This window comes from Palaemon carinicauda, chromosome 12, assembly GCF_036898095.1.
Source record: "Palaemon carinicauda isolate YSFRI2023 chromosome 12, ASM3689809v2, whole genome shotgun sequence".
Classification (NCBI taxonomy): domain Eukaryota; kingdom Metazoa; phylum Arthropoda; class Malacostraca; order Decapoda; family Palaemonidae; genus Palaemon; species Palaemon carinicauda.
The window spans coordinates 11307661-11325160 of NC_090736.1; the positions used below are offsets into that span (position 1 = coordinate 11307661).

The following is a 17500-nucleotide window of genomic DNA, read 5'->3' on the forward strand; positions in this document are numbered from 1 at the left end:
CCTGGATACTGACCATATATCCATAGGATCAGCGCCCAAGGCCCCTCTCCACCCAAGACCAATAGACTCCCCCAAACCACCCAAGACAGTGGAAGACCTAGGTACAGAGGCTATGGCACTATCCAAGACTAGAGAAAATTGGTTTGATTTTGGAGTGCCCTTCTCCTAGAAGAGCTGCTGACCATAGCTAAAGAGTCTCTTTACCCTTACCAAAAGGAAAGTAGCCACTGAACAATCACAATGCAGTAGTTAACCCCTTGAGAGAAGAAGAATTGTTTGGTAATCTCAGTGCTCTCATGTGTATGAGGATAGAGGAGAATCTGTAAAGAATAGTCCAGACAATTCGGTGTATGTACAGTATAGGCAAAGGGAAAATGAACCGTAACCACATAGAAGGATTCAATGTAGTACTGTTTGGCCAGTCAAAGGACCCTATAACTCTCTAGTGGTTGTATCTCAATGGGTGGCTGGTGCCCTAGTAACAGCATATTGCATCCAGAATAATACCTAATCATTAACAATAGAGACTGATAATGAAAGAAATATCTTATCAATAATGTCTTCATTCTTCTCACCAGGTGGCGCAAGAGAACATGGACTCCTTCAAGGAAGCCTGGGAGAACCAATTACAAATCCTGATCGAATCTGTTGATGACATCACAACTGTGGACGACTTCCTGGCCGTCTCGGGTAGGCCTACTATTTTTGTATGTTTATTTGCTTGGTACTTTGTTTGTTTTTGCTTGAGTGCTTTTGTCCTAGATATGAATTCTTCTTCACCCAAGGGGTTAACTTCTGCTCTGTAATTGTTCAGTGGCTACTTTGTTCTTGGTAAGACAGCATCTATAACGTTTAAAACGCTTCCAAAAGACTGAAATTACTGCCAGATCTTTGCTTAGACAGCATCTATACCGTTTAAAACGCTTCGAGAACACTAAAATTACTGCCAGATCTTTGCTTAGACAGCATCTATACCGTTTAAAACTTTTCGAGAACACTAAAATTACTGCCAGATCTTTGCTTAGACAGCATCTATACCGTTTAAAACGCTTTGAGAACACTAAAATTACTGCCAGATCTATGTTCAGACAACATCTATAAGCTTTAAAACACTTTGAGAGGACTAAAATTACTGCCATATATTTGCTCAGTCAGCACTTTTGTTCTTTTCAGAGAACCACATCCTGGAAGACGTCAAAGTCTGCGTCCAGGCCATCAGCGACGGTGACGTGGCGACGTTCGAGCAGGTGGCCAATGCCATTCGAGGTCGCTCGAGTCGTGTATGCGAAGTCGTCAGAGCCGAGATGGACGACTACGAACCTTGCGTCTACACTGAACAGGTTCTGAAGGCTGTTGAGATGCTCAGAGATAAAGGTGAGCAAGCAGGGAAAGTAAACGGCGTTGCTATCTTTAGTTCCATCTTGTTCGTAATACTACATTGTTGAAAATTTGTCGTAAAAAACGGTAAAAATCCTGGAATAACTTTTGCTAGGTATTTACCGTTTTAAAAACGGATATATTAACTTGAAGGAGTGATATTACGGTCACCAACCCGTAAAAGATAATAACAAAGTATATACTGTAGGGTAGAAAATACGGTCGCCTGTATTTTACTGAAATACGGTTGAGAACAGTAAATTTTTACGGGGAATTCCCAATGAAAATTACGAGTTTCTTTTAACAATGTAGGCGTACAGTTAATTCTAATAGTCAGTCCTTCTCCATCACGAGGCTCAATACTACATAGTATTCTAAAAGTTTTATTCCAGCTGTGACCAAGTTGTGGAATGATCTTCCTAATCGGGTGTTTGAATCAGTAGAACTTCAAAAGTTCAAACTTGCAGCAAATGTTTTTATGATGAACAGGTTGACATAAGACAGTTTTTTTATGGATGTCTGTTTTGACCTTGTTATGTTTTTAATATTTTTTTCATTACTTCTTATATCGTTTATTTCCATATTTCCTTTCCTCACTAGGCTATTTTTCATTGTTGGAACCCTTGGGCTTATAGCATCCTGCTTTTCCAACTAGGGTTGTAGCTTAGCAAGTAATAATAATAATAATAACAATAATAATAATAATATATAATATATAATATATAATATATAATAATAATAATAATAATAATAATAATAATAATAATAATAACTAGAAAAAGGATAATTTTCAGCCATACCAAACTTCGGAAACTGCGTCGACATAGTGTCGAAGGCTCTGAAGGAGGACCCGTCGAAGGACATCGACGAGAACGACTTCATCGACTCCTCGCACCTGGTTTACGACGGGGTGAGGGAGATTCGCCTGGCTGTCGTCATGAACCGAGGAGAGGACGAGCTGGACCCGGAGGAGTTTGTGACCAATCCTCCGGAGAGAGTCAACAACAGGAGTAGCAGTGAGCGAAACGTTTCTAGTTTTCTTTTTTATTTCGTTACGTTTTTTTATTTTATTACGTCCGAGTGGTGGTTTAATCGTTTCGTTTTCAGTGAAATCTATGTTGTTTTATCTTTCCGTTTCATTTTATTTCATTTCGTTTTTATATATTTTTATATATTTAGATGATATTACATTTATAAGTTTTTTTCTTTTTATTTCGTAAAGTTTTTTATTTTGTTTCGTCTGTGTGATCGTTACCCGTTTCGTTTTCAGTTAGCTTGTCATTAAATATCTTATTGTTTCATTTAATTTCAATTCCTTTTCATATTTATTCATATATTTAAATGATATTTTTCTTTTTCATTCATCTTCATGTCTTTTCCGTTTTCAGTTTTAATTGTGCATTTAAATTTTTTCATATTTTCTTCATTTACTTTTATTATGGAAGTAATTATTTTTATCTTTTATTAAATATTTCTCCAAGTTTTATCCTTAGGTTTCATCAATATCTTGGTTATTCTTTTTTATCTTATTGGCTCATATAATTTTTATTTTATCTAATTCTTTTTATTTTATCTAATTCTTTTAATTTATTCATATCTTACCAATTAGTTTCATCCGTTTAAGAATTTATAGTTCTGATTTATAATTTTATCGCAAATTTATTTTCAGTTTCCTTATTGCAAAATTTATTGGTGCTTTTTTATTTCTGTTAAATCTGGTTAATTACTGGAATATTTATCATGGTTTCCTTCTCTTCCGTCTTTATTGTAATATCTATTAGTGCTTTTTATTTCTTTTAATTCTGGTTAATTATTAGTATATTTATTGTTCTTTTTTTCATTTTCAATCTCTTTGGTGATATGTATTAAATTGTACCAGCCTAATAATTCTTATTTTTTTTTATTCTTTCATTTAATTATATCAGTGATGGATTTATTATTCTTTCACTTATCTTATTTATGTATTTATCATTCAGTTTTATGAATGCAGAATTTACAGTTCATTTCATCATCATCATCATCATCATCATCTCCTACGCCCATTGACGCAAAGGGCCTCGGTTAGATTTCGCCAGTCGTTTCTATCTTGAGCTTTTAAATCAATACTTCATTCATCATCTCCAACTTCACGTTTCATAGTTCTCAGCCATGTAGGCCTGGGTCATCCAACTCTTCTAGTGCCTTGTGGAGCCCAGCTGAACGTTTGGTGAACTGATCATCCGTTTTTTATTTAGTTTCACTACTGTAAGATTGATTTTTCAATTGAAGAGATTTTCGTTCGGATCTAAACCAAATAACTATAGTCCATTTATTTTAGCGAGGCAGATTTGCACCGACTCGCAGCGGTGCCCTTTTAGCTCGGAAAAGTTTCCTGATCGCTGATTGGTTGGACAAGATAATTCTAACCAATTAGAGATCAGGAAACTTTTCCGAGCTAAAAGCGCACCGTTGCGAGTGCGACCTTTTAGCTCGGAAAAGTTTCCTGATCGCTGATTGGTTGGACAAGATAATTCTAACCAATTAGAGATCAGGAAACTTTTCCGAGCTAAAAGTGCACCGTTGCGAGTGCGACCTTTTAGCTCGGAAAAGTTTCCTGATCGCTGATTGGTTGGACAAGATAATTCTAACCAATTAGAGATCAGGAAACTTTTCCGAGCTAAAAGCGCACCGTTGCGAGTGCGACCTTTTAGCTCGGAAAAGTTTCCTGATCGCTGATTGGTTGGACAAGATAATTCTAACCAATTAGAGATCAGGAAACTTTTCCGAGCTAAAAGCGCACCGTTGCGAGTGCGACCTTTTAGCTCGGAAAAGTTTCCTGATCGCTGATTGGTTGGACAAGATAATTCTAACCAATTAGAGATCAGGAAACTTTTCCGAGCTAAAAGCGCACCGTTGCGAGTGCGACCTTTTAGCTCGGAAAAGTTTCCTGATCGCTGATTGGTTGGACAAGATAATTCTAACCAATTAGAGATCAGGAAACTTTTCCGAGCTAAAAGCGCACCGTTGCGAGTGCGACCTTTTAGCTCGGAAAAGTTTCCTGATCGCTGATTGGTTGGACAAGATCATTCTAACCAATTAGAGATCAGGAAACTTTTCCGAGCTAAAAGCGCACCGTTGCGAGTGCGACCTTTTAGCTCGGAAAAGTTTCCTGATCGCTGATTGGTTGGACAAGATCATTCTAACCAATCAGCGATCAGGAAACTTTTCCGAGCTAAAAGGGCACCGCTGCGAGTCGGTGCAAATCTGCCTCGCTAAAAGGAATGGACTATAGTGGGTTATGAAGAGGAAGCTGTCGTCACAAAAACAGTGGTCATATATAAGGAAAACAAAAAGATGGATCAATATTTCTCAATGGGTAAATTCCTCATCATAAAAACTACCAAAGTTTGTTTTGTGAAATTTTAATTGGATTAATAAACCAATTAGTCGTGGAATATTCACGAGCTGGCGATCACTGTAAAATATAATTATAAAATACAATTATAATTATAAAATACATTCCAATATCGTCACGGTATTTAGTCGAGTTTACACGGTCGAATGGTTCATCGAACGCGGTTCGACAGACAAGTGTTTGAAGCGATGTTCGAACGTGTGAACGGGTTACTCGGTTGTCGAACCCATTCATCGAACGGTTCGAAGAAAGTCTGTTCTCGCCTGACTTTTGTGGGCGGGGCTTCATTGTCCACAAACCTTATGCATTTGACAAGCAGGTTCGTCAACCGTGTTCGAGGAACTGTTCGATCGTTTAAACTCAGCTTTAAAGAGGGAATAGTTATTTTAGCCAAAGAAACAGATGAAATTATTTCAATTTATATAATTCTTTTCTGTCGTATTGCACTATTTAGATTGCACAGTTGAACTACTCGGGTTTTAGGCCATCTGGCTCTGCCACTTTTTTTGCCTTTAGTTTTCCCAGGCAATTCTTTACTTTTTCTACTGTGATTTTTTTGGATTTGTCATTGGTTTTACTTTCCCTTTTGATACCATTACAAGGTCATAGTGATCCCTAAATATGTCCTGGTTCCTGGTTCCTTATTGCTCACTCCGCAAAATAAGTTTGCGGGCACTCTATCACTTTATAGATAGGTGCAAAGCTTCCAAGCTTATTCTTATTATTGTTTTTAAGTTTATATTACCTGTGCCTTAAATAAATCAATACCGTAATGAGATTCTCAATCTTTACTTTTATTCCATTCTACTTTGAAATTAGATAGGAAAACACCAATGATAAAAGAGTTAAAAGTTGTTATAAGGAAAATCCTATCAAGTCAGTCATGCGCAGTGTGAGCCTTTTTAGAAACTACTTCAACGTCATGTTCTCGTAAGTAAATAAATCCTAGTGGAATCTTCAATAAAGACAGCTGCACGGTGCAAGAAGTTTTGCATCACATTAAATGGTGCAAGAAGTTTTGCATCACATTAAATGGTGCAAGAAGTTTTGCATCACATTAAATGGTGCAAACGTCAACAGACTGAAAGTGATTACCCCAATACTATAATCAAGCGTCGAAATTGTATCTAATTCACCAAGACCATTTACTTTCACTCCAATTCACCAAGACCTTTCATTTTATTTTCATGATATGAAAGCGAACAGGAAAATAACTCTCGTCCGGATGCAAGCAATTGCCGACATTTCCAAATTGATAACCTTTTTTGCCACTGTTTCAAATCACTTGATGAATCCTTCATAAGACACAAACAATTCACCTTAACAGCTTCAATGCTCTCCTCACTAATATAAGGATAGTCAGCATAATTAGTCCTCTTTATATTATAACTTTTCTGCCATAGACGCATCCTTCCTCTCACCATAGTCACCACAAAGGATCCGGGCTAAATAAGTCCCACCCCCTGATGATGTCATAGTGACGTCATAGCCAATCATGTTGTCTCCTACGTTAGCAGCGGTCACAAATTTGTAAGGGGATGTATGATGTGTTGACTATGACGTCATCAGGGAGGCGGGGCTTATTTCGCCAGGAATCTTTGCGGCGACTATAGCCTTTCGCTTACGAAATAAAGTCTCCTATTTTCTTCACAGTGCTTCTGTCAACGGACGACATCCAAGCTATAGATGAATACCCAGAGGTATCTGGCATTACCACAGCACGGGATGCTATGAAAAATCTAAGTCCTATGGATAGGGATAAGATCGCAGAGGAGGTAATTTGACTGTGGTTTGTTTAGACACGTAGTTACACTATTAAAATAACCGTAATTTTAATCAGAAATTCTCCGTAAAAATATACTATTCTCAGCCGTATTTCATTAGAATACAGGCGACCTTAATTTTACTCTAATATCACTCCTTTACGTCATTGTATCCGTTTTTAAAACGGTAAATACCTGGCAACATTTATTCCAGGATTTTTACCGTTTTACGGCAAATCTTTAACAGTGTAAATATACTCACAACACGACGCACCAGCAAACTCATGTGAAAATGTGTGTATCCTATGAAATTCCTTTAGAAGGACTCTTCAGCTTATCCTGACGCATTTTATCCAACTCGCAGGTCGAAAACTTCCAAGAAGAGAAGAAGAAATTCGACAAGGAAGTGTCCAAGTGGGACGATTCCGGCAACGACATCATCGCCTTGGCCAAACTTATCTCCATTATCATGATACAGATGACGGACTTCACCAGGTATTAAAGTATTAATTTTTTTCACGTGTAGGGGTTCCATGATTTGAAATCTTTGGAATTCTTTTTCTGCTTCAGTTTTCCCCTCGTCTTTCCCTTTATCTTGATCTTTGGTTCCATGTGGCTTGGCCTATAAAACGGCCTTAAATTTCCTATCCATTCAGCATTTACCAAAAAAAAAAAAAAATCTGACTTCATATTATTATTATTATTATTATTAGTAGTAGTAGTAGTAGTAGTAGTAGTAGTATTAATATTATAAGCTAAGCTACAATCCTAGTTGGAAATGCAGGATGCTATAAACCCAAGGGCTCCAACAGGGAAAAATAGCCCAGTGAGGAAATCAAATAAAGAAATAAATCAACAACAAGAGTAGTAGTAGTAGTAGTAGTAGTAGTAGTAGTAGTAGTAGTAATATTATAAGCTAAGCTACAACCCTAGTTGGGAAAGCAGGATGCTATAAACCCAAGGGCTCCAACAGGAAAAAATACCCCAATGAGGAAACCAAATAAAGAAATAAATAAACAACAAGAGAAGGGCAAAGAGAAACATTACCTAATCCCCCATGTCAATAAACCTTAAAACGACCACGTACGTCTTTGCAGGGGACGAGGCCCCCTAAAGACCACCATGAACGTAATCGAAGCCGCCAAGAAGATCTCGATGGCCGGGACAAAGCTGGACAAGCTGGCCAGGGAGATTGCCGAAAAGTGTCCCGAGTCCTCGACCAAGAGCGACATGCTGGCCTACCTAAATCGCATCGCCCTGTATTGCCAACAGCTGAGCATCACATCGAAGGTCAAGGCTGACGTACAGAACATCTCGGGAAATCTCATCGTGTCTGGAGTAAGTGAGAGAGAGAGAGAGAGAGAGAGAGAGAGAGAGAGAGAGAGAGAGAGAGAGAGAGTTTTGCTGACGGAGTGAGAGAGAGAGAGAGAGAGAGAGAGAGAGAGAGAGAGAGAGAGAGAGAATAAGTGTTTGCTGAGAGAGAGAGAGAGAGAGAGAGAGAGAGAGAGAGAGAGAGAGAGAGAGAGAGAGAGAGAGAGAGTTTGCTGACGGAGCGAGGGAGAGAGAGAGAAAGTGTTTGCTGACGGAGAGAGAGAGAGAGAGAGAGAGAGAGAGAGAGAGAGAGAGAGAGAGAGAGAGAGAGTGAGTGTTTGCTGACGGAGAGAGAGAGAGAGAGAGAGAGAGAGAGAGAGAGAGAGAGAGAGAGAGAGAGAGAGAGAGAGAGAGTAAGTGTTTGCTGACGGAGAGAGAGAGAGAGAGAGAGAGAGAGAGAGTAAGTGTTTGCTGACGGAGAGAGAGAGAGAGAGAGAGAGAGAGAGAGAGAGTGTGTGTGTAAGTGTTTGCTGACGGAGAGAGAGAGAGAGAGTAAGTGTTTGTTGACGGAGAGAGAGAGAGAGAGAGAGAGAGATTTTTAAATGGTATCATAAAGTTAGACCCTCATCCTTTTCCTAAATAATGGTTCTCTGCTATTTGAGAATGATGTCAAGTTTCTGGGGGGGGGGGGGGGTGATTTTTGACAAGAAAAATCACTGAACATTTTGAAAGACGAAGACTTTAAAGTTCGTTGGGACAGAATGGATGTAAAATTCTACAAGTTATGAGTGATAAAAAAAAAAAAAAAGACAAAAACACCACCTACCATAAAGGTTCCCCACCTAACCTAACCTTGGAGCCGTATCCTTGCCTACATACCTACAGGGGGGGGGGGGATGCCTCCTTTATCCCCCTACGCTGCAATATCTTTAGCTCACCCCAAGACGAAGTCTCTACCCTGTGTTTTTCCAGATCAATTTTCAATGTTCATTTGACACATCCTTTTGCTACTAAACGCTGAGAACTTCAGTAAGAGACGAGGAGAATATTTGTTTTTATGTTTTTAATTGATTAATTACTTTATGTTTACTATTAAGATATTTTGTATTTGATAATCATGTCATCTATTTACGTATATCTTATCTGTCCTTTTATTTATCTGTTCATTTATTTAATTATATGTGCATCTATTAATCTATCTGTTTATTTAATTATTTACCAGTTTTCCATTCATATATTTGTTCATGCATTTATCCATATATTTTTTTTATTTATGCATTTATCCATACATTTGTCTATGCATTCATCCGTATATTTATTTCTTTACGAATTTATCCATTTATTTTTTTATTTATGAAATTATCCATATATTTAATGAGTTATGAATTTATCCATATTTTTATTGAGTTATACATTAATCTATATATTTATTTCTTTATACATTTATCTATATATTCATTTATTTATTAATTTATCCATCCATTTATTCATTTATGTATTTATCCACATATATTTTTATTTATGCATCGATCCACATATTCATTTATTTATGCATTGATCCGTACATCTATTTTCATTTCTTTCTATCTATCTATTCCTCTATTTATTGATACACATATCAATCTTATTTATGTTCATTCACCTCTATATTCTACAGTTGGATTCAGCCACATCACTCATCCAGGCAGCTAAGAATCTGATGAGCGCCGTGGTTTCCACCGTCAAATGCTCCTATATCGCTTCCACCAAATACAAACGACACTACGAGAAGGAAGGGGTAAGCCCAGTATTTATCTCCGCCCACGAAGTTGGAAGGAGGTTATGTTTTATCCCCTGTTTGTGTGTTTATTTGTGTGTGTGTTTGTTTGTGAACAGCTTCCCTGCCACAATTTTAATCGTAAAGTAATGAAACTTACAGGTAAGGGCTGTTATGTAAAAAGCTGGAAATGATTAAATTTTGGAAGGTCAAGGTCAAAGGTCAAGCTTGTTTGTTTGTGTGTGTGTGTTTGTTTGTGAACAGCTTCCATGCCACAATCTTAATCGTAAAGTAATGAAACTCACAGGGATTGGCTGTTATGTTAAAAGATGGAAATGATTAAATTTTGGAAGGTCAAGGTCAAAGGTCAAGTTTGTTTGTTTGTGTGTGCGTGTTTGTTTGTGAACATCTTCCATGCCACAATTTCAATCGTAGAGTAATGGAACTTGCAGGGATTGGCTGTTATGTTAAAAGATGGAAATGATTAAATTTTGGAAGGTCAAGTTCAAAGGTCAAGGTCACGGGCAAGTAGAATGTCCAATTCACGTAGGCCTGATCAGCCATAAGTTTGGACATCGTAGTCACAGAGACTGCAAACTTGGTTCATATTTGAGCGTATGAAAATCCACGCAATTTAATACAGGTTAAGGTCAAATCAGGGCCTTCCTTTTTAACACTAAATGGTTTAACTAATTTGTTTTTAGACTACTGCTATCTTTTTAAACAATTTTGGTCTTGCGAACGCCAATCTTAGAGAGCTGCTATATACCAGCAAATATGATTTGGCAAAATATAATTAAGGTGTCTGGTTTTACACAGTAGTGGCCTCCTCAGTAAACAGCTTAAGCTCATGGTCCTGGGGTGGGATCGATCTGCTGCCATGAGAATGCTAAGCGAACACGTTACAACTATACATCGAATTTCTATATAAAGAGTATCAGTAAAAATTGCAGTTGTGAATACAGTAAATATAAAATAAATAAAAAAAAAATGATTCATGTAAATATACGAAGATGTATATATGGTATAAATTGTAAGATTGTAAATTTGTATTTCATAAAGGAAAAAAAAAAAAAAAAAAAAAAAAACTCTGGAGAGGGACGTGATGACTTAGAAACTCCATGATTTAGTTCCTCTTTCTGCCACACACAGGGTCTTGGCGTTGTTTGGAAGATGAAGGCCCCAGAAAAGAAGCCATTGGTCAGGCCGGTCCATCCAGAGGAAGTCAAAGCCAAGGTCAGGAGGGGGAGTCAGAAGAGACCCTCCCCTATGCCCCAATTTCTGGTGGATTTCGAACACATGGAGGAGTTCGTATGATGTTTTTTTATAAATTATCTTTTATTGTTTTAGTATTTTATCTTTTTATAAAACGAGTGATTCGTTTATTTCATGGGTTAAATTCGAATCTTTCTATTGCATGCCTACGTTGGTTGATTGTGGAAAAAGATAAGTCACAAATTATGTTTGTAGAAATATAAATAGATTATTTTATGAATGGGAGGATCAGCCTTATGTTAGTTTGTCAAAATCTATCTTCAGATAAATCTGTTTATATATATAACACACACACACAGGCACACACACACACACACACACACACACACACACACACACACACATATATATATATATATATATATATATATATATATATATATATATATATATGTGTGTGTGTGTGTGTGTGTGTGTGTGTGCGTGTGCGTGTGTGTGTAAGTAATTAAGACTATTCTGTGAATCCTGATACTATTTACTTGCATGCATAACGTTTTTAATGTTTTATAGCCTGGTTCCTTTAAGAATGTATTCATTAAAGATTATTAAAGTTTTTTCTTACAGAGTCTATTTTATTATGATACTAATTCCCATGATAATATATATATATATATATATATATATATATATATATATATATATATATATATATATATATATATATATATACATACACGTGAGTTTTTTCTCTGGAAAATATTTTTTTCTAAGTCAAATGGGGAAATCACAGCATTAGTTCTTAAGAATTATCACTTTATTATAAAGAATTCAAAACAAAATAACAATAATTAACCTAAGTCTTATAAAAATATTAAAAATATTTACAAATTATGTACATATTACGGAAATAATGAAATGTTTATAAAATGAAAAGATCTCAAGATATGTAGGGTATCTCTCTTTGCGTCTTAGATTTCTACCTAACTGGAGGAGGTCTTTTCTGTCAACGTCAACTCACTCTTCTTCATCCAGTTGTGAACGTTTTTTTATTTTTTCGCCCATCGTCTACTCGATTAGAGCCATTTTCTTAATCAAATGAGTCCAATATATTTTTCCTTTCTATCTAAAGGCTACTCATGAATGACAGAGGCTAGGGAGAGTGACAATGCACTAAAGACTGCTGACCATATGTGATCTGGCCCCAAAACCCTCGCCACCAAAGCTTGGACCTGGGAGGGCCAGGTAATGTGGTTATCCTTCTTTTGTTTTGTGTATCTTATTTACATTGGCATGCTGCGTATTCTGTTGACCTGACCTGACCTGACATATACTTTCTTCCATTCTACAGAATCTAGCATTTCCTGTCAATCCTCTAGGCTGTAGTAATCTTCCCCATAACTTTCTGCTATGGAACCATAAAATCGACTCGCCTTACTCTAACCAGGTTCCCCGTTTTCTGTCTCGACAGCTACCTGTCTATTTTGGTTAAGCCTATTTCCCAACCGTTTCATTTAGAATCAGTCACATAGTCTCTGTAGCGAGGAGAGGTCGTGTCTTGTGCAAGAGGTGCAACATGAAGACTAGACTTGACATTATAGAATTTCTATCAAAATTCTGTTTCGGAAAGAAGTGAAAACTCACACGTGGAATTTTACTCTTCACTATAAACGGTGGAGCTCTCTCTCTCTCTCTCTCTCTCTCTCTCTCTCTCTCTCTCTCTCTCTCACCTTGATTTTCTTGCAGTAGTCCTATATTTTAACTGGTACGACTGGTACGGGGACGACAACCATAGACGTAACGACGCCAGATTACAGAGAAAAAATCAGCCATGACTGATCTAAGGGTTCAGTGACCTAGATTATCTGAGAGGAAACACTATCATGAAATGATAAGATAACCCTTCAAGTAAATTGGGATTTGATTAACATCATAAAAGAATACGGACTTTACATCACACCAACCAAGAGTAAATGCAAGACGTTTTTATTACGGAGACTCGGAGACTGCTTCTTCTTCTCCTTCTTCTTCTTCTCCTTCTTCTTCTTCTTCTCTTTTTAAGTCTGACAGAGGAATTTGTGTATCTCCGAGAACCAGCGGGACCAAAGTACTCCTGTCAGTACTCACATCATCGTCCGCATCAATGGCTAACACTTCTTCATCCAAACCACCATCTCCTTCGACATCAATCGACTCCAAGACTCTCCCAGAAACATTTTTCGGAGGGTCGTTTCCACCACCGAGATCCTCCACTCCACTTCTGATTTTGTCCAGGAATCCTTCGATAGACGAAGTGTCGTTGCAGTCGGGGAAGAGGGAGTCGCAGGGAAGGCCCTGCTGGCCGGCTACCTCTGCCCTGAGCTCTTCCAGCAAGCGAGGCATGTTTGAGTTGCCGGACAGCCAGCTCACGCCAAAACTGAAAGCGAGGTGAAGAGGTTGAATTGTTTTCATTATGTGAAATTACTCGAAGTTTCTCGAAAGTTAACTCAAACGGCAGTGGAAAATAGAAGAGTTTAAATTGTATAAATTACTATTGGAAAAAACTATTTTTTTTCGGGAATAGAGAAGAAATTGAATTGGCTTATTATATAACAAATTTAATTAATCTAACAGCTAGCATATGATTATATCAAAAGCAAGAAAAGTGAATTAGTCTTTTTAATAAAATAACAAAAATAATCTCTTAAAGTACCACATTTTTTTTAGAATAAGAAGTTCTTTCAAGCCGACACATTTGTATACAGGTTATTTGGAGTGACAAATTTCCCAATAAAACGAACCCACTTGAAAGATAAGTCACGACTGAGTATATATTTACGTCGGATTGATAATTTTATACTTCAAAATAAATGGATAACCTCTAAATTTTAATCGTTAGAGGTGTGCTATTCCCTGTGAGAGATACAGAAAAATCTGGAAAATAATTGTATAAATTGCATATATTTATAAACTAAAACTTTGATAACAAATTTGGTTAAACATTTAGATTTTGATAATTCTTTAAGTATTTATAAATTGTGTTACAACAGTGGCATATACTTAAAATTTTTAAACAATTACGAGTAAAAAATACTCTCTCTCTCTCTCTCTCTCTCTCTCTCTCTCTCTCTCTCTCTCTCTCTCTCTCTCTCTCTCTCTCTCTCTCTCTGATATGATTATGGACTAATGATATTTGTACTAATTGCAGTTGGTCAAAAACACACCAGTGAACTTTCCATAGTTTTACCGGGAAAATATCAGTGAACTAATTGGCCATTAATAGCTGCAACTACACCCAAAATCCCTTTCCCATATATTAGACAGCAAACAAAATGAATCCAAGTGGGCTGTAAACTAATGAAATTGGTAATATAACTTCTTTTTTACCAACATAGGCCTAGGATTGTAACCACCGTGAGACTATTCTCGGTGGCCACGAGACACACTATAGCGCTTGGATACGGCCAAATCCCAATACCTTATGAAAGCTATGAAAAGCCGTAAGGAGAAAAAATAATAGTAATCTCTCCTAGAGTTTGTTGTATTTTCAAGGTGTGTTAGCAGAACACATTTACTTGCATCCTTAACCATCTTTACATTAAACGTGGCTCCCAAATACTAATATCTGTAGCTGCACGAGCAACATTGGTTAGCGTCACACGAGCAAACAGAATAAGAAAGAGAAACAGCCCACACACACACATGACCTGCAATACTTACGTCCAAAATGGTAGGAGTCTGTAGGTCGAAGTGCCCTTGAAATGCGGTGCTGTTATATGATGACCTTCGCACAGAAGGCGGCGAAGGCACTCTGGTTCCAGATCTTCGGCACCAGCAGGAGTTCGAGTGACCGGTGTGTCCAGTCCCAAGGCTGACACTACGTTGTAAATTCCAGCTCTGTTGAAAATAATGGATTTACTCGTTTTCTTACAAATCGGGACATAGGTGCTATAATATACATGTATGTATGCACGTGAAAATAAACGCGTAAATATATGAATTATTTTGTATACTTACGAGTTACATGCCCGTAATATGTATGATAAGTAAATCAACAGGAGAGAACGTGTAACTATTCATTTATTTAGATATTTGTTATCTTAGAAAAGTAGAATAACTAAGAAATGAATTATGCTAAAAATGAAGTTTTGAAAGAAATCGAATCTTTAGCAATACAAACGTCAACCTAAATTTATTCTTTTTTTAAAAATTTAGCTCATAAAAAATATAATAAAAAAAATACGATATACTGTATGTTGTGATGGAGTAGTAGCTGTCGTCTATATGCATATTCTATTGCTAAATAGTGTTTGTTACAATTATATTAATGAGAAACAATACTATTATTTAAAGCTAGTTTCTTTTAGGTGGAGAGTTCTATTCTATGTTGGCGACAATTTTTTTGCCAGTTTCCGTTCGGCTGTTGTTGTGTGTGTGTGTCAGTGTTCGGCGATTCGGGAATACCCTGAGAAATGACTACCTGTGATCCACTAATGGCTAACGATCTATTCATATTTATAACGTTATCCTACTCCCAATCAACATCATCCTTCCTTACCCAATGCCATATTTCGTTTACTAGTGCTGTTAGAAGATACAGGTAAGCTGTGAGATAATTTATGCTGTCACGTATTATGCTAAAGAGTAGTGAGTACAGTGTATCTATGTTAAGTTATGTTGTTATGGTTATTGGAAGTCTAGTTTACCTAACCTATGCAGGACCATATGTAGCCTCCTAACCTTGTTTACTATTTATCTTAAAGGTTTAGGCCAACGCATTGTGATGATCACTTGCGAAGGATATTTTTGTTATCTCTGAAGTCGTTAAATAGAGGTTTATTATTTATATTGCAAATTAAAATCCTTTGCAGTGAGTGCTACAGATTTTATTCATGTTTATATGAAAGTCATTTGTATAAGTTTATCAAAGTAATATGTGCAATATGGTTTCTATCTCGAGTTTATTATTATTATTATTATTATTATTATTATTATTATTATTACAACCTTAGCTGGAAAAGTATGATGCTTCAAGCCCAAGGGCTCCAACAGGAATAAATAGCCCAGTGAAGAAATGAAATAAGGAAGTAATTAACTGACCTTGGAAAATGGCTCAGAACTTTGCTATTATCATGTTACTCCAAACGTTTCAACCTTACTTTAAATTTCCTATCGTTCCACGTAGGCCTATGTAACTTTATCTGACTCTGTATTGCTAAATTTCGAAGTAAATATGCGGTCTCCCATAGAAGCATGTAAATAAATTTAAGACTGACACAAATGAAAACTTAATTTCGTCGAAAAGTTGGGAATAAATTATCGAAATTACATTAACATTACTTTTAGCAGTAGGCCTACCAGAAAATGTCTATAATTCTTCGATAACTGTCATGTTTATTTATTATTATTATTATTATTATTTGCTAAGCTACAACCCTAGTTGGAAAAGCAGGATGCTATAAGCCCAGGGGCTCCAACAGGGAAAATAGCCCAGTGAGGGAAGGAAACAAGGAAAAATAAAAGATTTTAAGAACAATAACAACATTAAGATAAATATCTCCTATGTAAACTATATAAACTTTAATAAAAACAAGAGGAAGAGAAATTAGATAGAATAGTATGCCCGAGTGTACCCTCAAGCAAGAGAACTCTAACCAAAGACAGTGGAAGATCATGGTACAGAGGCTATGGCACTGCCCAAGAATAAAGAACAATGGTTTGATTTTAGAGTGTCCTGGAAGAGTTGCTTACCATACCTGGCAATTTCATGGAGACTAACGTAAACTTGACCCATGACCTTGAGTAATTTCTTGACCCCGGAGAGACTCCCTTCCTCGTCCTCAGCATTTTCTTTCCATTGACTGCTATTGGAGTCTAATTCTTCAAGGTCAAGGTCAATGGGAAGGTCCGCCAAATTGAGATTGAAACCACCAGAGTTGTCGGATTTGTCCGTGCGTCCGAGCAGAGAGGTGAAGGAAGACTGGAAAAAAAAATGTAAAAATAAAAAGTTAAAAGTTTATAAAACTTTTGAATAGTTTAAGAAAAAACTTATAAAATAATAATAATAATAATTATTATTATTATTATTATTATTATTATTATTATTATTATTAGCTAAGCTACAACCCTAGTTGGAAAAGCAGGATGCTATAAGCCCAAGTGCTCTAACTGGGGAAAATAGCCCTGTGAGGAAAGGAAAAGGAAATAAAAAGTTAAAAGTTTATAAAACTTTTGAATAGTTTAAGAATGATAAAACTTATAAAATTATTATTATTACATGGTAAGCTACAGCCCTTGTTGGAAAAGCAGGATGCTATAAGCCCAAAGGTTCCTACAAGGAAAAAAATAGCTCAGTGAGGCAAGGAGACAAGGAAATGGATAAACTTTATGAGAAGTAATGAACATTTAAAACATATTATTTTAAGAATAGTAGCAACATTAAATCAGGTCTTTCATATATAAACTATGAAAAGTCATAAGAATGATAAAACTAAAAGTTTAAGAATCTTATATTATTAATATTATTATGAGGAACTGTTAAGACTCATAGACTCACGTTCACCACAGCCTGTAGGAACAGATTAGCCATGAAGATACCAAAAGCCATAAAGGACATAGAGGTGATGGCCTTCTCTATGCTTGGCAGTTGATTGGAGACGCCGGACATGACTTCACCCACTTGAGTCATCCAGTCACTCTTCTCGAAAG

The 17500-nt window shown here is 36.6% G+C and overlaps 2 protein-coding genes across 2 annotated transcripts in view; one reads left to right on the forward strand and one right to left on the reverse strand.

Moving 5' to 3' along the window:
• Positions 1–11183, forward strand: part of LOC137651219 (catenin alpha-like) — a 30860-nt gene extending 19677 nt beyond the window's left edge. Inside the window, exons 11-18 of the mRNA XM_068384407.1 lie at positions 579–690; positions 1174–1374; positions 2172–2393; positions 6425–6546; positions 6899–7029; positions 7632–7872; positions 9503–9622; positions 10754–11183. Of these exons, the coding sequence (XP_068240508.1) occupies positions 579–690; positions 1174–1374; positions 2172–2393; positions 6425–6546; positions 6899–7029; positions 7632–7872; positions 9503–9622; positions 10754–10918 (1314 nt within the window). The 3' untranslated portion in view covers positions 10919–11183. The remainder of the gene's footprint in view (positions 1–578; positions 691–1173; positions 1375–2171; positions 2394–6424; positions 6547–6898; positions 7030–7631; positions 7873–9502; positions 9623–10753) is intronic.
• Positions 11184–12598: 1415 nt separating this feature from the next.
• The window catches only part of LOC137650513 (uncharacterized), a 41024-nt gene continuing 36122 nt past the window's right edge, over positions 12599–17500 (reverse strand). The window contains exons 5-8 of the mRNA XM_068383733.1: positions 17349–17500; positions 16549–16772; positions 14513–14689; positions 12599–13229 (exon numbers count right to left, since the gene is read on the reverse strand). The exon at positions 17349–17500 is cut by the window's right edge and continues 15 nt beyond it. Coding sequence (XP_068239834.1) covers positions 12803–13229; positions 14513–14689; positions 16549–16772; positions 17349–17500 — 980 coding nt within the window. The 3' untranslated portion in view covers positions 12599–12802. The remainder of the gene's footprint in view (positions 13230–14512; positions 14690–16548; positions 16773–17348) is intronic.